Below are 17,676 nucleotides of genomic sequence, written 5' to 3' on the forward strand. Positions count from 1 at the left end.
TTATCCCCCTTCTTACCGAATTTAAACACAAAATTTCCCTCAAGATCAAACACTTTGATACAGTGTTCACCCCTGTCTGAGACTATGAAATATTGCTCTGTCTGGATACAGTGATAGAGAACGGACAAAGAGCCTTTCCCACCAAATTTACGCCTGAACTTTCCACGAGGGGAAAATATCTTAATTAATTTGTTACCTGCATCAGCAACAATAATATCACCGTTACTGGTGACAGATAAACCTTCAGGATTCTGAAGCTGGTGATCAAGGATTCCTTTCTCACCAAACTTGGTAAGAAACTCGCCATTTCCACTGAACACTTGGACCCTGTTGTTGCCATAGTCCGCCACTATAATGTTACCATTGTTATCAAAAGCTATACCTGAAGGGCAGTTAAATTCACCCTGATTACGTCCCTCCCTACCAAACGATCTTAAGTGGGTACCGTCACTACTGAATACCGATACCCTGTGGCTACCCCAATCAGTTACTGCAATTTCATTTCGATTATTCACTGCCACTCCACATGGTCCACGAAGGTCTTCAACAGACCGAACGCATTTTCTGAAAGATAGCACAGGTCTGAACCCCCTGGATTGGACCGGACCCTCAAAACAACTGCCACGGACATGTTTTTCTTCAAACCCAGTAATTGCTTTACTATTTTCCTTTCCTTCTATTTCTGCACCTGATTGCTGCGTCTTAATTTTGTTAAAAACAGATTTTACAGAACCGATCCCCTCAGTTTTTAACATGCTAACAAGTTTTGTATTTTCTGTGAAACTAAACCGAGGGATGCGTTCAACGTCACTTTTACCTTGGGCTTCTTGCTCCTGAAGGATTGTGCCAAATGTTTCATTAAATCCCAGAATTTCAGCGCTGGAACTTCGTCTCAAAAGTTTTTGGGTTTCTTCGATGGCGGATTCAATGATATGAAGTTGATTTTCAGCTTCGTCTTTTCTCAGCGCGAAACACTCGAGCGATTCTTTCGCTTGGTTATCAACTGCGCCAAAAATGTCCTGCTTCCTCGCTTCAATGATTGCCATCATCTGATCTGCAGTCGCCTGCACTTTGCCTTTTACGTCAGCTACTTGCACCTGAACATCAATGCTGCTTTGGTCGAGTTCGCTGATTTCATTTCTCTTTTCCTCTGCTTTTTTGTTAAGCGAGTTAATCAGAGACTCCATTCGTAGCCTGTGTTCATTTGCTCCATCTTCAAGAAGCATCTTGGCGTGACCTTCGTGCTCTGTCAAAGCACAAGCGTTGCAAATGGCAACTTTACAGTTCTTGCAAAAGAACTCCAGCGCTTTGTTTTCGTGGCGTTTAATCTGGCAAAACGCTGGTCGCTTTAACAAGTCTTCAATGTCCTGATCTTGAAAGTCTTTTATCGCCAACACTCGATGTTCTTTATTTGCTCGGATTAAGTTGTGTGGCGATATACACTCTTCACACCAGAAAGCACAGCACTGGAAACAGTAGAAAGAGTTGGCGCTTTTCTTGTCGCAGTTTCCACATTTCGCGCCAGTTGTATTGCACTCTTTAATGGCTAACACATCCAGGAGGCTGTTTATTCTGAAGTTGGTGGGAAACTCGCTGGGATTTCCACTTCCTGGGATCCTAATTTCCTTGCGACATTCTGGACACGATATGACATCTTGACTTGGACTCGTTCGATGAATCCCGTTCAGGCATTTAAGACAGAAGCTGTGCAAGCAAGGTAGCTGTTTTGGCTCAATAAAGGGGCACATACACACAGAACAGGATACCTCATCATGAAGATTATCGAGCAAAGTCTTAATATCCATAGCGGTTGCGATCGAAGGTTTTGTATTCAAAATGATGCAGTTGAGAGATCAATGAAGTTTTGTCTGGTGACGGTATGTTATTTCTTATCAGACTTATAATACCGATATTGTCCAATCACAGAGCGAGCATAGCAATGTTTTGACGTTACATCGTAAAAGAATGGTTTCAAAAACTCAAGAAAAAGCATCACTTTTAAGAAGCTGTCAAGATGTTTTCACATCAGACTGCCTTAGGGCAATGTTTGAGACATTTAATTTTCTGCATCTGCTCTCTTTGTGAGGTTTTAACCGCGACGCTTTGATAAGTTTCAAAGTTTACTTTCTCTAGGCTTCATCGAGGAAAAGGTTTTCTCGTATCAAGCGGATGAATTCGAAACACCGTCGGAACCGAGCATCTTCAAAGCAAAATTACATTTCTTAGAAAGGTCGTTTATTATGAAGACTAGAGTCAGCACAAGTCAATAGTTAAACGAAACTATGAATTAGTTAATCATCATTCATACGCTAATTGTAGCTTCGGGCTATAGAAAGTATGGTGGACAAAAAAGCCACTCCCTCTTTTCCCTTTCAATCCCCCCAGCCCTCCCCTGCTCAGAAGCCTTTGTTTTCGCCTCCTGCAAAGAAAACACTGACACTACCGGGCAAAGGACGCAAAAGGCGTACGGAAGTTTATTTGTGCATAATTTGTGCGTCGTGTGTTCTCCTGCATTCAAAAGCTCTCTCTATGAGCACTTAGTTGCTCTCTCTTAGTAAGCTCTCTCTATGAGCACTTAGTTGTCGTGTTCAAATATTGTTGAAATAAAAAACAACTTGATAACAAAATAAAAACGTTTATTTCTCTAAACGATTACTCCTAAAATTGCACGAATTTCTATATCAATAATACTATTAATTTGTCACTGCAGCTGTATCAGCAACAACATTATTACGTATTATTACCGTTACTGGATACAGATAAACCTTCAGGTCTCTTAAGCTGGTTATCAAGGCTGTTTTCCTTTTTCTTTAAAGTTAAACTGTTCCCACTAAGCTGTTATACGTATACTCTTGTTAGCACAGCCCGCCACCACGTTCTCCACTTGCAACTACATGTAAGCGTTATCTAGCGCGGGAAACACAATTGCAGGATAATCACGATTGCTTCAGTTCGGTTTTGCTTTTCATTCCAACGCAAAACACGAAATTACTTTTAAACTGAATTGAGTCACTCCTGTCGGCATATTCGGCAAATGCGGACAAACCTGGTTACACCTGCTCTATACATTAAACTGGCAATAAAGTGCAAACGAGCTCGCTTTATTGGATTAATAGAAGGCTGAAATTTGTCTTCTATACTTTGATGCTTTTACCTTTAAAACGATTGAAAGGAATAATCCCCCGAACGCGAAAAAAATTCGATCTTTGTATTATTGGTCGATAGCTTTCTTGAACCTGAGCTGAGTAAGCCACTAATTTGCGGTACTCCTTTTTACGATATTTCTGCTCGTCTGGTCGTGTAAGCCCGGTTGTTAGTAATTTGGCCTAATTTCGCTTACTCAATAACGTTAGCAGAGCATATAAATTTATGATTGCTAATCTTGTTTCCCGTTTCTGACAGTGAAAGATCTAGCCGAAAATACATAAATATTTAATTCCACAAAGACTATGCAGCTTTCTTAGGCTACCCGACCGGATGACAAATGTTTTGGTCAATGTCATTTGATGAATTTCTCCTGACGAAACACGTTTTTTATTAGTAAACTCAGTAGGTGATGTATGTAAATCAAGTAGTCAATCGCTAAAAACTCTCATTAAAGATTTGTGTTCTCAAAATGTTGGGGCAAATCAACGGCCAAACCTCTGGGTAAAGAAATCGATTCTTTACATAAAAGTCATTTACGATCTCCTTTTAGTTCCGACAATGGACCTGCTCTGCCGACACTTTTGCCTAATTATAGATGCAAATTTTAGTTCGTCTTTTATGAAATATAAACAAATTTATCATTTGGCCTTTGTGACAAAAAGATTGCTCTGGTTCAATTTTAGTTTTGATAATTTCTTCTGCAAGAGCAATTCGAAAGGTGATTATTTTTTTTTAGCAGCAGAAGTACGAATGGAATCCAGGATCCCAAATGGTATGATCTTTATTCTTTCAGACAAATGCAAAATACTGTCTAGTTATTACCTTCAGTCTGTTCAGTGTGAAGTATTGTCAAATATATATTTTTGGATTATTGCTGTATTTTTGCTATCGAGTGACGACCAAGTCGAATTAAAGTAATTAAGAAGGCAAGACCAATTGCACGCTGAACAAGCTCGCTATGATACGATCCTGAATAAGAGTTTTATCTTTCATTTCTATTTTGTTCCTGAATTAACAGAATCATGCATACATAATTGTAATACATACATGAGGACTAACTCGAAGTGTGAAACTGTTAAAGCGTTACCGAATATTCAAGTTACATCCCCAGCATATTCAGGATTTATTTTCAGATATAATCGTTAAAAACAGAAACAAACGACTTAGAATTAGAATTGAAACTTTTGTTTTTTGTTTTTATCTTTTTAACGTTGCAACTTAAACTGTATCACTTAGCTTAAGTTATTATAATATCAAGTTGCATCCTGTTTTCAACGTCTGTTGCATGCCTTTAGAGGCATTATCTGTTATACCCTGAAGAAGAGAAATCTTGCGTTGTATGGAATATTTAATTTCCCAACCGAGAAATCAACTTTGCTGTTTTATTTGTTCGTTAGTTTGTCGCTGATTTGATCCGGCCTTTACTACAGGATCCAGTGCTTTTGTTTTCTTTACGACTGTCATTGCAAACACAGTTTTTAGTTTTTCAATATAAAAATACAGCCTTATTTTTATTGGTGGGCACAAAATTAGAAAAATCTATCAATGCTGGAGTGCACGCAAGCGGGTATAATTCTGACCGAGAATCGAAACGTTAAAATTGGTAACGTGTTTTAAATGGTAGATTGCACGGGTTGGAGCTCGCTTGCTATCGTCCACAAAGCATGAGTCCGGGTACTGTGCTGTTCTTGTTTGTTTGTTTGTTTGTTTTTCATCGTAAATAACGCGCTATGTCAAAACCGAATTGGCTTAATTGGCACTTTTGAATACCATTCCCATCCAGTTATGAATTGTGACAGTGTAATACAGTTTTTATCTTAGGGCACAGATGTGTAATTCTGAAGAAGGCCGTCAATAGATGGCTTTGTTGTGTTCTCATAGAAAAAACTCAGTAAGTTGGTCGGGACAGAGAAATACAAAAGACAGTGCAAATTCTACAAACTCTCGTTTCCGAATTTCGATCTACCACTGAGCTAAAGCAGACTCATTGGAGTAGGTTCATATGACAAGCATCCTGCTAATGTCCGCATAAGTGTCTCCTATTTGACCGCTCAAAGACAATAGGAGACGCCTGTGCACAGGATAACGCACTGCATGCTGATATGAACTGCGTCGAGGCTAATTATTCTTGTTAGTTAGGCGCGTTTGGTCATATGCACATGCTAATTTGCGCCATACAAATATCAATTATTAATTATTAATTTACACAGGACGCCCAGCCAACACAGAAGATCAGCTCCGACGCCGTAGGAGCAGCGGTGCAAACCCTGTTGGTAAGTTGGGTAACCTGTGCAATGTAGAAATTCCATTATCAGTGCTAGTCCATCAATGGCACTCAAAGACATGAATCCTCCTATCACGGCAAAGGGCAGAAAATTTTGTTTTAATACTCTCTTCCTAGGAAATACGAACGGACGTCTCTCCGCAGGAAGCCGAACAACTCACGAAGATCAAAGACGCCCGTCGGTAGTTAGTCGAACTCACGAGGAACAGCGGCGTCCTTCGGTAGTAAGTTACGAAGAACAACACGCAAGGCGAAGATCTGAAGGTACGTGATATGAGCATGCGCCGTCTAAGTCGGCTTGGGAATGGGCAGATTAGCCAAATATGACACGTTTAAACCCTCGTTCCCAGTGCCTACGATTTTTGTGTGTCAATAGTAATGAAAACGAACACGAGAGTGGATTGGAACTCCATCCATTCCTTGCATGAGACCCTCACACACGCTAGACTGTCAAGCGTGACCATTCAAAGCAAAGCTATTGCATTAATGGTATTTTTCTAAAGTACTTTTGTTTACGCTGTCAAATCCTAAAATGTAAACATTCAAAAGAAAACTGCTCAATAGAAGAACTGTTAATTACGCTGTAAGTCTTTTTAAATCATGAGTCTGTAGATGACATCACAAAGCGTAACTACTGAAAGGATGGTTGATCCTGCATCCCTTAGTGTGACCATTTAAGTGAAGTTATTGAGATGTACTTTGGTGTGGTACAATATTTGTCTAGTTAGAAGATTAATAGTTATTATAAGTACTCACCAGTGATGCAGTTTCAATTAGTATACACCAAGTCAAGGATAGTGTGCTTCTCGCACTCTGATTGGCTACTCAAACCCGAATCAGTGCTTAGCAATAATTCTGCGAGCGCGTGTTGACTTTAAGATGATAAATGGCCACTAGAGGCGTATAGCGCTGTGCTGGCTATAATCATCCCATACCCAACGAGCGCAACTGGAATAAAATCTCTATTTCCTTTTCACTTCCAGTAATTGCCCTAGATTTCAAGCGCGCTTTTGTCGCCAGTTTACCAATAATAGTTCGGTAGTTTGCATTTGGTATACATGTATACAAAGAGCTCAGTTTATGCATTGATTATTTCTGCTCACAGTTTGCTATTTTTTAGCCGAGGCGATTTTTAAGACACTTACTTAATCATGAGACTGAATTCTGCACTTTTTGTTTAAATTTTGTTGTTTTAATTTTTTTCTTTTCCCGAAATTCTTATTTTGGTATAACGAGTTCACAAACATATAATGAAATGAAAGAAAACTTCAAAAGAAACTCAACGCGGTGCTCGTAAACTCTTGAGCCCAGCCTGTGCGTACACTCAGTGATACCGGCGAACATGTTTATCTTTTTCTTTTTGACAAATGCTTGGAACTAAATAACATGGCGCTCGAAATAAAATGCAAAAAAAAAAACCGAAATATTGAAATTAAGACATGCAAATGGTTGTAAAGTCTTACCTGCTTTCTACTAATTTGAACAAATGGGTTTAAATAAACACTCTTAACATTCAAATAAAATGAAATGTTCCAAAAATAATATATCCGCCGTGTTGTTTTATACTGATCATATTGCAGAAGACGATTGATTAAATCAAATGTCAAAATAGCAGTAGGATATGTAAAGAGGGCTAAAAATCGCGCATATTTTATGTCTATGCGCCGCCGTTTCGGCGCCAGTGCTTATAGCTCCTCTCACAACACATCTCATTATGTCGGCGAAACCTCTAACAGATAGTGAAAAACCAAAACATTCTCGGGTACTGCCCGAGCAACATCGTGATCAAATTAGCTCGGGAAGATCGAAAAGGAAAGACAGACCGGAAAAACAGCCCAGAGATGGAAGTAAGTTTGCGCCTATGTTGGAAAATTGGTTGTAAGTTTCTTTGATTTGTATTCACAAGGCCGAATGTCTCAAAGCGATTCCTTTCCCGGTTTTATTGTACTAAGGGAAACAATATTATTTTGATCTCATGATCAGTTGGTCAGAAGCCGAAACTGAAACAAAACTAAAGGGACGTTTACATTTATTTCACAAATAAATTGAACATCACAAGAAAGGGAACAAATCCAGATCTATTTCATGAGCGCTTATGAAAAATAATATGCTATTAAAATTTTACAACTTTGACTTTCAGTTGTCCAGCTGGCTAGAAAAGAATATGATTTTAGAAAACCATAGAAAAGAAGAATTTTAAAATTATATCTTTTTATCACCCCTCTTTATATTTTTTGTTTTATTTCAAAATTAACAAATCAACTTTTTCGAAATTTCATGAAAGCTCACAGCTGTTTATTGTGCTAGATACAACCAGTTAATTTCATTCTTATTATGTTTTTTAATCTCCAAACGAAAAATCGCCACTCAATGTTCTCCTTTCAAATTATGGAAGTTGATGTCCGAAAGCTTTTTTTTAAAAAACTGCAAAAATATCTTACAGAAATAAAATAACGCACTAATTTTTTAACACAATAGCGAGTAAATGAAACAGTTGTTCTCTTAAAAATTCACGGCTAGGATATTTCTTGGAAAAATTTGCATATTTTGTGAAGAGAGGATGTCAGATCGTAATTATTGTTAGTGCAGTGTTGGCTTAGCTCGATTGTCTTCAATAAATTATTTGGTCTGATATCTCTTCGTAAAAGAGCCAGCAATTTGGTCAATTAAACTTACGTAAACGGCGCTTTTTTAGTTGATTGCCATATACACCAGATGCCCTTTAAACATACAGTTATCACCATATTCTAAGTTTTGTTTTTTGCAAGTTGACCGGTTTTTTTTTTCTTTCTTTGATGAGCTGACACTAACAACAGTTGTCGTGATTATGTTGAGTTAAAAGTCTTCTTCCGTTTAATTTCGGCGACCACTTCACCTCAACCTTCTCTCGTTCAATAACAAAAAACTAATCCCAGAAAGCTTGTTAGCGCAGGCTTTCTTAGATATTAAGAATTTGTCTTACATGTATTGATTGAAAAAGAAAAACATAATGGACAAACACACATCACACAACAAAATTCAAAAGCAACAATAAAAAACAACTGTAAAAAGGAGCCTTCTGAGTGTCCAAAGTTAAGTTGCCTTGCTTTGTGACGTTCTGTGATTGGTTGGAAATATTCATGTCACATTCTCAACTAGTTAGAATTCAAATCAAACCAAACGTCAATTCCACGCATGCGTTTTCCCACGCTCAACTGCCCGGATGGAATTGAAATTTGCAAATGGTAGTCTTTGAGGAGGGAGAAAAATTGGAGGATCCGTAGGAAAATCTCTCGCAGCAAGGACTTGAACCTTCGACAAACTCAACCCAGCTAATTGCAACCGATTGGAGACGTTTAAAGCTAATATGCATGCTTTTCGTTGCCATGCGATACAACTGTGAGAATTGCCAAACCTTAGTGTATAATTTTGGTTTATCACACCTGCCTTGTGTCAGGTGATTCCCACAATTAAACCCTTACACAAAAAACAGTACCTTTAACAACTGTGAGGTCTATTTTGTAAACAAAAGATGATTAAACAAAAAATTTATAATCTTACAAAGAGTATACCCTTGACTTTTTTACAGTAAGAGCCAACAATGCAAAAATCTGTCTCTTCGGAAATCCGAAACATTTTGAGTTGTGTCAAGATCGTTTTGTTTTTTTATTTTTTTATTTCTTTTTTAACGTTCTGAGTTCTTTTGTACTTAAAGTCAACGTCAAGACGTCAAATGACATCCCTGCGCCAATTAAGCGCAGGAACTATTGTTTTCCGTCAGTTTGCCAACGAAGACCTAAAGCTTTCAACGCCATAGGACAAACTTACTGACAAGACAATCATGTTTTAAAAAGTCGCACAAATAATTTCTAGAACTCGTTAAAACAGAGTTAATGCGTCAGTGTTAAATGAATAGTACATTATAGATTGTGTAAAGTTTCGTTGAAAGTGAGCTGAAAAGTGCAAAACTTATTCAGCTGTAAAAGGAACTAAAAGATGTTTAAGGAAACTCAATCTTCTGCTGAAGGTAGGTTTGTGATGCATTTTGAATTATCGGATACTTTGCAATCAAAGTAGAATATGTCCGTGCAGTACACTGTACCTAACTTTTATCAGATCTCATTTAATTTTGTGTAGTTATTTCGGATGACAATACAGACCTCCTTCTTTGAGTAAAAGCATTTGAGTACTGTATCTGTGTCGATGTCTTATAAAAAAATAGATGGCAGAGATAATTATAAGGTACGTAGATACGATGCACAACTGACTAGCTTCGAATTCAGTGGTAAAAATTTATGCTGTGCGGTTATGGAAGAACCCTGTTTGAAGCAACGATCCGCTGTGGTCTGCTAGCGCTGTAGAAAATGCATAATATATTTTCACAACATTATCTCATAGCTAAACCAAGCTCTTATTATCAGAAAGTTGGGGTACATTAATGAGCTTTTTCTCAATTTATTTAAGCGAAGGATATGACCTATCATATATTTTACTGAATATTGATACATTTCACTTTCATTTGTTTTTCTCAGCTGCCGGTTGGCTAAATATGTATAAGTCTGTAGACTACAGAGGTCATGGGTTCGAATCCTTTTCAAGCCCACATTGTTTTCAGGCTTTCTTTTGAATTCTTAAGGTCTTTTATCTGATTGATTTTTCTGTTTATGTTGTCGTTAATTTAATGCGTTTTATTTTCAAATAGTTAAGGAGAACTACTTAATTTATCTGCTTTTTAAAATTATGATAATTACAAGAAAACCACTAGCTATAGCAGCTAGCCTCACCAAGACTTGAACTCAAAATTGCCAGCGTGTTTTCTAGGAAGCATTTAATAGTTTAATCTTAAACTGGAAAATAAAATGCAAAACTTTATACATACAGAATTCTTCTGTGGGGTGCATTCGAAATAGCGTTAGCTTTGCCAACTTTAGAATCATAAGAAATGAGGTAAACAAACACAGGTACGGTAGATCTCCACGATTTTACTGCCATATTTTTTTTATGGCGACATGCAAATCTTGCGCTTAAACCTGGCTACTTAGCCTAGCTCACCCACTGAAAGGTATTACAACTTGCAAGCGTAGGCGTCAGCAATATGTGCCATTTTTGCATGTGTCTATTTTGTTGGAGTCTCCCTGATCTCCACTGAAGACAAATAGAATGTTTATTTTTTAGCGTTATTTTAGTCATCGACTTAAAAGCCAGTACTCATTCGGTTTTATCCCCATACATTTAATTTGGTTTCATGCAATTAGTTTTCATTTACATTTTCGAACTATAACTTCTATTGTTGCTGATAATCGTGGAAGTTTACTCGTTAATTATTAACAAAGTTTGTCCATTTTTGAATGATTGGAGCAATACTATTTTATTCAAGGACAATTCAAATTCCGCTGCATCAATATCGGTCGAATTAATAATTCCTGCACATAAAGAAGTTGACTTCGAGAGATCGAAAGCGCGAAGCGCCTCTCAGAACTCTAGATTGGCTCATCCAATGGACCATCCAAGTTTTAAGAAAAAAGGTATGTCAATGAACATCGGTTTAATAAATTCGGTTTCAGATTTTAGTCTATTCCTAAATTATCTTAAAACAGAAATTTACCTTTTTTTGTTTTACTTACTTAAAGTAAGACTCCCATATTTACTAAATACCTTATCAATCAAAAAAATTTTAAGATTTAAAATAATATTTTTTTTAAAAAATTATCAGTAATAACATATTTATGTTATGAAGGAAAAACCGTAATGAAAAGTGCGCATTTTTATCAAGTCCATCGACGGCTAGAAGACTTCCTCTGGTACTGAAAAATTTTTGTAACGTAAACCTAATATACCCTCAACGCGGTTTTCTGCGATTCCATTAGAATTTCATATTATCAAAAAGGTCATTTATCCACTGAAAATCTCGGAAAATAAAGAAATAATTTCTCTTTCTTTCTGTTTTGTTTTGTTTTTTTACCAAATACAACAAACTGCCAGGCGTTCCTTTACTCGTTCCAATCTCCTCTCATTATTTCTCTTCCAGATCGAAGAAGCAGGACAGTTTACCTCGGGATGTTCAAGGCGAAAATTCTCGTGTTAGGACCTTGTGAGGTATTTTTTTCACGTTTAGAAACAAGGATATCTGTGCTATGTTATGTAAAAAATATATTAGTAATTTTAAATGGAGAAAAAACGATGTTAAAGTGGGTATATACCTGCTTGTTTCATATAAACCATGCATATACATGTAGTTGTTTTATTTTCATACGATGGCTGTTTGTTTGATCCTTGCAGAGCGGTAAAACTATAATTTCCAATTTCCTGTCCGATGCTACTGAAACCTCAGGAGGAGAATACCATCCTACCCAAGGTGTCAGGTAAATTGTGAAGTTTAATAGTTTCAATGCTGATAGATGTTTTAATTTGCAAATTCTGATATCAACCAGCAGCAGTAACTTTGTGTTGTGTCATGGAAACCATATAAACTAAACTTAAAGATTAATTATACCAACTTAACCTGGTTATTTCAATTGTTTCTTTTTTCACATAATCTTCTTTTGAAACTTGGTAGGCATTAACTGAAAGTAGTTTTTCCTCTGACAGAATACTAGAATTTGAGTGCAATGGGATAGAAATATCACCTGGAAAAACAGCTAATTGTGAAGTGGAGTTATGGGATTGCAGTGGGAACCACAAGTGAGTTGTATCAACTATAACTACCATTGTTTTAAGTAGAAAGTTTTAATATTCTATTTTACATTCCAGTTTATAGATAGTCAAGGCATAAATTTAACAAACTTAACCGTTTTACCTACCCTTAGAGAACAAGACACAATGATATTATTTTATTGAATTCAACGTACCTTTATCCCTAGAACTGTCAAACAGTAGAACAAATTATGGTGCCGGTTAGTCTGGCCTCATCTGCAATTCGTGAGCGTGATAATGTTTGGCGACCCCCACCCCTTACAATGTTCAGCCTTAGTAAGAAAAATGAATTGTGCACTTAAACACTGTATGGGGGAGGGTGTGGATTTTAAAGGATTTTAAGTGGATAGTTGGGTCACACTAAATTGCAAAGTAATTGCATAGCATGTACTTTGTAACAGTTGCCTCAAGTCCTGTTGTTCTTGATTGTAGATCATTTGGATTGTTTTAAGACCTGCCACTGTCCTGGCACATTAGCCCCTTACAGAATGTGTGTTTTCTTCTGATAGCTAAATGTTATACGCTGTAGATGTACTTAACAAATCGAAGGCAGTTTTCTATGGTCTATACTCTTATAGACCATAAAATGACGTCAAAAAATGTAAGTTTTGGACATTTTATGGCGTCATTTTATGGTCTATAAGAGTATAGACCATAGAAAACTGCCGTTGATTTGTTTTTTTACAATAACATGGAAAAAGTGCGAGCGGAATTGGCTATTTTTTTTTCGTTGAGAAAGTGCGCGCGTTACATCTGACGTCATTTTTATATTTGTCTGACACTACACTCTTATAGACAATAGCTACGAGCCAATCAGCGTGCAGGAATTTGGACAGTTATTGTAAAAATGTACATGTAGAAATAATGTATAATTTATATTTGTAATCATGATCTGTTGTAATAGAAACCTGTGGGTTTTGTTTCAGGACATTTGCTCACTATGCATACCAGAATGTCTTTTTTTGTTAGATTTTCTACCTGCTGGCCAGCTTTCCAAAAGGACACCAATGGAGTTTTAATTATCTATAATCCAGATCAAGCAAATCACGATAAGGAATTGGAAACCTGGTGAGAAAACATTGATATTTAAAATACTTACTCTATGTCCAATATCTAAACAACTGAATCTTTTAGGAGCGACGATAGATAGTAAACTGAACTTTAACCATCATACCAAATAAAAATTGTAAAGCTGATGATAATTCTGTAATGGACCCACAGACCATATGCAAAGAGCAATGAAAATTGTGTCAAAAGGATATTAACTTTGGATACTGTGGCTGAATGAATGATTGAGAATTGTTAGTACCACCTTTGGGTCAGGTTATTAGAATTTGTTGAAGACTGGGATGATGGGGTGAAGGTTATTATGTGGACTAGATTAGGTTGCATAAATTTATCTCAGACTGACAGTCTATGCTTTCTTAGGTACACACAGTTTGTTCAAGGACAAAACCTCAAAGATTCTCAGTGCATAGTGTTTGCTCATCGCCGGCCTTCAGCTGCTGATTTGACAAGAACACAACCTCGTAAGTTGTTTATTTGTTTAAAATGCAGTTGAATCTGGTCTGGTCAGTGCAAGTTAGAGTGAGGGGATGGCTGAGGCTTCAGACAAGTTCTTTTGTACAAACACAGTCCAGTCACAGGCCACTCTCCACCTCCTTTATGTTAAGAAATGATAGGGTATGGAGGGCCAAAACAATTTTCTACTCACCCCCCTCATTTCCACCCCAATCCCACCTTTCTTGCTCCAAAGACCAACCTTACTGGTTTGTATTTTCCACCCATTCCCTTCTACACAAAGACAAAACCGAACTTCTATTCAAAGTATTGCCCTCAACAGTCTCTACCTCCACTTCGTTTTGGATCCGATACAATTCTGCCGTCTCTATGTTCCAGAAACATTGGTGTCGTTTTTGATAGTACTATGTCGATGCTCCCTCATGTTAATTCTTTTTGTAAATCTGCCTTCTATCATCTTCGAAACATCTCCCGTATAAGAAAATTGCTATCCCCTAAAACCACTGAGACTCTAGTCCACGCTTTTATAACCTCCAAGTTGGATCACTGTAACTCTCTTTTATACAATGTTCCGAACAGGCTCTCGCAAGTATGACCACATAACCCCTATTTTATTCGACCTCCACTGGCTTCCAGTTTCCGAGCGAATTAAATTCAAAATAATTCTGCCCCCCCACAAAGCTCTTTACCAACAGTCCCCCATCTACATACAAGACCTGATATGCCGCTATTCAACTTTAAGAATGCTCCGGTCGTCCTATGCATTTCGCCTGTGTCCTGTCAACTCTAATCTCAAGTCGTATGGCTCCAGAGCTTTTGTTGTTTCGGCCCCAGAACTCCGGAACAAACTACCTGTTGACATCCGTTCTTGTGACAATTTAAATCTTTTTAAATGTAAACTTAAGACTCATCGTTTTACAAATTATTTTAAACAGATATGAATTTTTTTTCATCTTTGTAAAGCGCTTAGAACAGAACTGGATAAGCGCTATATTATTATTATTATTATTATTATTATTATTATTACATTGAACCTGAACATATTGATATGCCGGTATTGTTAAACAGTTTTGTTTCAGAGAAGCAATTTTAAACCTCTTCACTCATCTGCAATATTGTTAAATTGCTGTTTAAGAACTTTTTATTACGTATTAGTGTCAAGAATCTCGATTTTTTTCACACAGCCTCATCACTGTCCAGAGTGACATGTGTGCAAACAAACCTGGATGAAGAACCAGAAGCTGTCAGGGATGAATTCCACAACTTTTTGGCGAAAGTAATCAGTAACTGGACTGATAAACGAGACCAGGAAGAACTGAGTATAATGAACACATGATGTTGGGGCTAACTGAAACTATTTGTTACCTAGTGACTGTATATAGCTAAAGCTTATGTGTACAAAGTTTTGTCAAAAATATGAGACATTTGTTTCCTTGCTCACTTATGGACCTCTCATCGTTATGGACATTTTATTTGGTCATAAAATGTTCATTTACCATAATATGGACACCTCTATTATGGCAGGTCTCTGAATGAATTATTTTTCAACTTATTCTAGTGAGACAATAATTCATTAAAACTCTACCTTGGTAATATGGTACATCCATAATACAATATCCGTCTTTTTTTAGTTTATTTCTTAGGGAGACATTTTCGTAGGTCTCTTTTATGGACTTTCAACCAGTGGGAACATCGTTCTGTTGTTCATTCTTTTGTCCTTTCTAACTACCATGTGTAGTTAGATGTTGCACATGGTGCAGGCCCCACCTTTTCAACTTCCTCTAGTAAGAGCAACATTCATAAAAACTGCACCTCAGTAATTCAGTACATCCATAAAACAGTATTCATCCATATTTTCTTAGAGACAAAATGGATAAAGACTCATGAGTCTTCAGTTATATGGACACCTCTATTATGACACATCTCTGCTATGAATTTTCAACTTCTCCTAGTCAGAGCAAAATTCCAAAAAGCTCTACTTTGGCAATACGGTACATGATCATTCATAATACAGCTCAGCATCTTTCTATCATTTTCTTGTGAGACCTAAATTCATGAAAACTCTGTCTCAGTTGTATGGATGTCCCCATAAATTATATTGCAAATTTAACTTGTCAGTAATATGACTCATCCATAACAAGGCAACTCTCTATTATGGATAAGTTAACTTGATGCCAGTTGGGAGACCAAAGTTGTTAGAAATACACTCTCTACTACAATAATACAGACACCATCACAATACTGATACAGATGTACAGGCTGGTTGCCTTAGTGTCTCAGGAGCAACTTCGGTTGGGGTTTTAGGGGTTCACACATTCTCTGCAGCTGAATCAGAGTCTGCCATGTTATGGGTTTAACTTTATCAGCAAGGTAGAAAATTGTTGTATTGGCCACTTCAAAGTGGCAGCCATTAATAATGGTACAGCTTTGTTGCGTGTAACATGCATACAACATGACTAAAAGGTGACTTGTCCTTCTTTGTAAGGGGAGTCATTACTATCTCACATGGGACAATTGAGGTTTTTTCAAGATTCATCTTCCCTCAGCTGTGGTCTTTTGTTGTGCTGAAATCCCATGGGGATAAACTTTTACTATCTACGGCGGTACATGTAAATTGTCCTTGATACAGCCTAGCTTCTTTCAAGATCTGTCTCTGTTGAGCTTAGTGATGGTGGTGCCTCCCCAACCCGCCCACCTTCCTGTCAAATCAGGACATTGTACACATGTTTGGTCCTTTGAATACAGTAATGGTATCAAAGGTGGCTTAAATTAATGCTTAAATTAATCAGTAAGACAAACTATTTATGTACAATTTTGTTTTGTATATATGAGAGAATAAATTATTAAAACATACTGTTTATGACAGTTTTCCTTTCCAAATATTATTATTATTATTATTATTATTATTATTATTATTATTATTAACCGTTTAGTATGAGGGTGTTTCCCAGTTTAAGTTGTTTTATATGTCAAACAATTATACCATGACTTTACAACTTGTGGTGATATGGTTTGCTACAAAACTTTTAATTATTGGAGGGAGTTGTTCCCGTAGATAAAAGTACTCAGGGCACAAGGCATTCTGGGCCAAACGATGTACTTATCTTAGGTGAGGCAAAGCTATCTTAATCTTACCAGTAAGTTGTTTTAATACCCTGACTGTCCAGGCTGGACAGCTGGACTACTACATCAGTCTGGAAACAACAGTCTGATGCCTCACCACTAAGCTGGCCAGGCAGCGATTATAGATTCTGTTCACCCCTCTCTCCCCCAACCCTCCTCTCTTTATTTTATGCAAGAATCAGATGTCTGCTGCCAGACTACCCCTCCCTTTGGTTCAAGTGTCAAACCCACAGGTCCAAACTAAAAAAGAAATTTGAGGAGGGAAAGGTTTGTCCAAACTGAAAAAGAAAATGTAAAGAGAGGGAAGTTTGTCCAGACTAAAAAAGAAATGCGCGGAGGGGAAAGTTTGTCTAAACTGAAAAAGAAATGTGAGGAGGGGAAAGTTTGTCTAAACTGAAAAAGAAATGTGAGGAGGGGAAAGTTTGTCCAAACTGAAAAAGAAATGTGAATAGGGGAAAGTTTGTCCAAACTGAAAAAGAAATGTAAAAGGGCAAAGTTTTTCCTTTAATCTGACTCAATTGTATGTTGCAATGTTAAATGACAAAATATTGTTCTTCCCCACTCTCTGTCATATGATATATCACGTGTGCAAGAATCAAAACCAAACAAATAAAAATGAGAGCAATGAGAAACAAAAGCAAAACAGACTAACCAAGTCATGATTGTAAAAAAACTAAAAAAATCCAAATCATTCAAGCCTCCCTGGTTTAACCCGAGTATACTCTTCCTATTTTAAAGTAACAGTATTGAACAGTGCATGAAAGGGTCTGGGTATTGACGAGGCATTTTTCCTCACTGTACGTCCCAGGAGCTGGGCATTTGTCTACCTCTGAGATGGGTGGGCAGGGAATTCGTTTTTCAATGTTGGTCTAACATAATGAAAATTGTCTACTTCAAATTCGACCATCACTTTTTGAAAACGTGTCCTC

At 37.1% G+C, this 17,676-nt stretch overlaps 3 protein-coding genes across 4 annotated transcripts in view; 1 reads left to right on the forward strand and 2 right to left on the reverse strand.

Moving 5' to 3' along the window:
• The window catches only part of LOC146466853 (E3 ubiquitin-protein ligase TRIM71-like), a 2,732-nt gene extending 868 nt beyond the window's left edge, over positions 1-1,864 (reverse strand). Inside the window, exon 1 of the mRNA XM_085126786.1 lies at positions 1-1,864. This exon is cut by the window's left edge and continues 868 nt beyond it. Coding sequence (XP_084982912.1) covers positions 1-1,805 — 1,805 coding nt within the window. The 5' untranslated portion in view covers positions 1,806-1,864.
• Positions 1-17,676, reverse strand: part of LOC146466852 (E3 ubiquitin-protein ligase TRIM71-like) — a 59,254-nt gene that overhangs the window by 38,140 nt on the left and 3,438 nt on the right. The window lies entirely within an intron of this gene.
• LOC146466854 (intraflagellar transport protein 22 homolog) lies at positions 3,808-16,489 on the forward strand. 2 transcript variants are annotated; one of them, XM_085126808.1, is made up of 9 exons: positions 3,808-3,919; positions 5,358-5,420; positions 5,549-5,695; positions 11,439-11,506; positions 11,690-11,772; positions 11,999-12,091; positions 13,073-13,171; positions 13,532-13,632; positions 14,809-16,489. In XM_085126808.1, exons 1-9 carry the CDS (start codon positions 3,898-3,900, stop codon positions 14,958-14,960), a joined length of 828 nt encoding a protein of 275 aa, XP_084982934.1. In that variant the 5' UTR covers positions 3,808-3,897; the 3' UTR covers positions 14,961-16,489. The 2 variants fall into 2 exon arrangements, with proteins under 2 accessions (XP_084982934.1, XP_084982935.1); XM_085126809.1 differs by lacking the exons at positions 3,808-3,919; positions 5,358-5,420; positions 5,549-5,695 and adding an exon at positions 7,092-7,278.

Source organism: Pavona decussata, unplaced genomic scaffold (genome assembly GCF_977016875.1).
Source record: "Pavona decussata unplaced genomic scaffold, jaPavDecu1.1 SCAFFOLD_140, whole genome shotgun sequence".
NCBI classification, from domain to species: domain Eukaryota; kingdom Metazoa; phylum Cnidaria; class Anthozoa; order Scleractinia; family Agariciidae; genus Pavona; species Pavona decussata.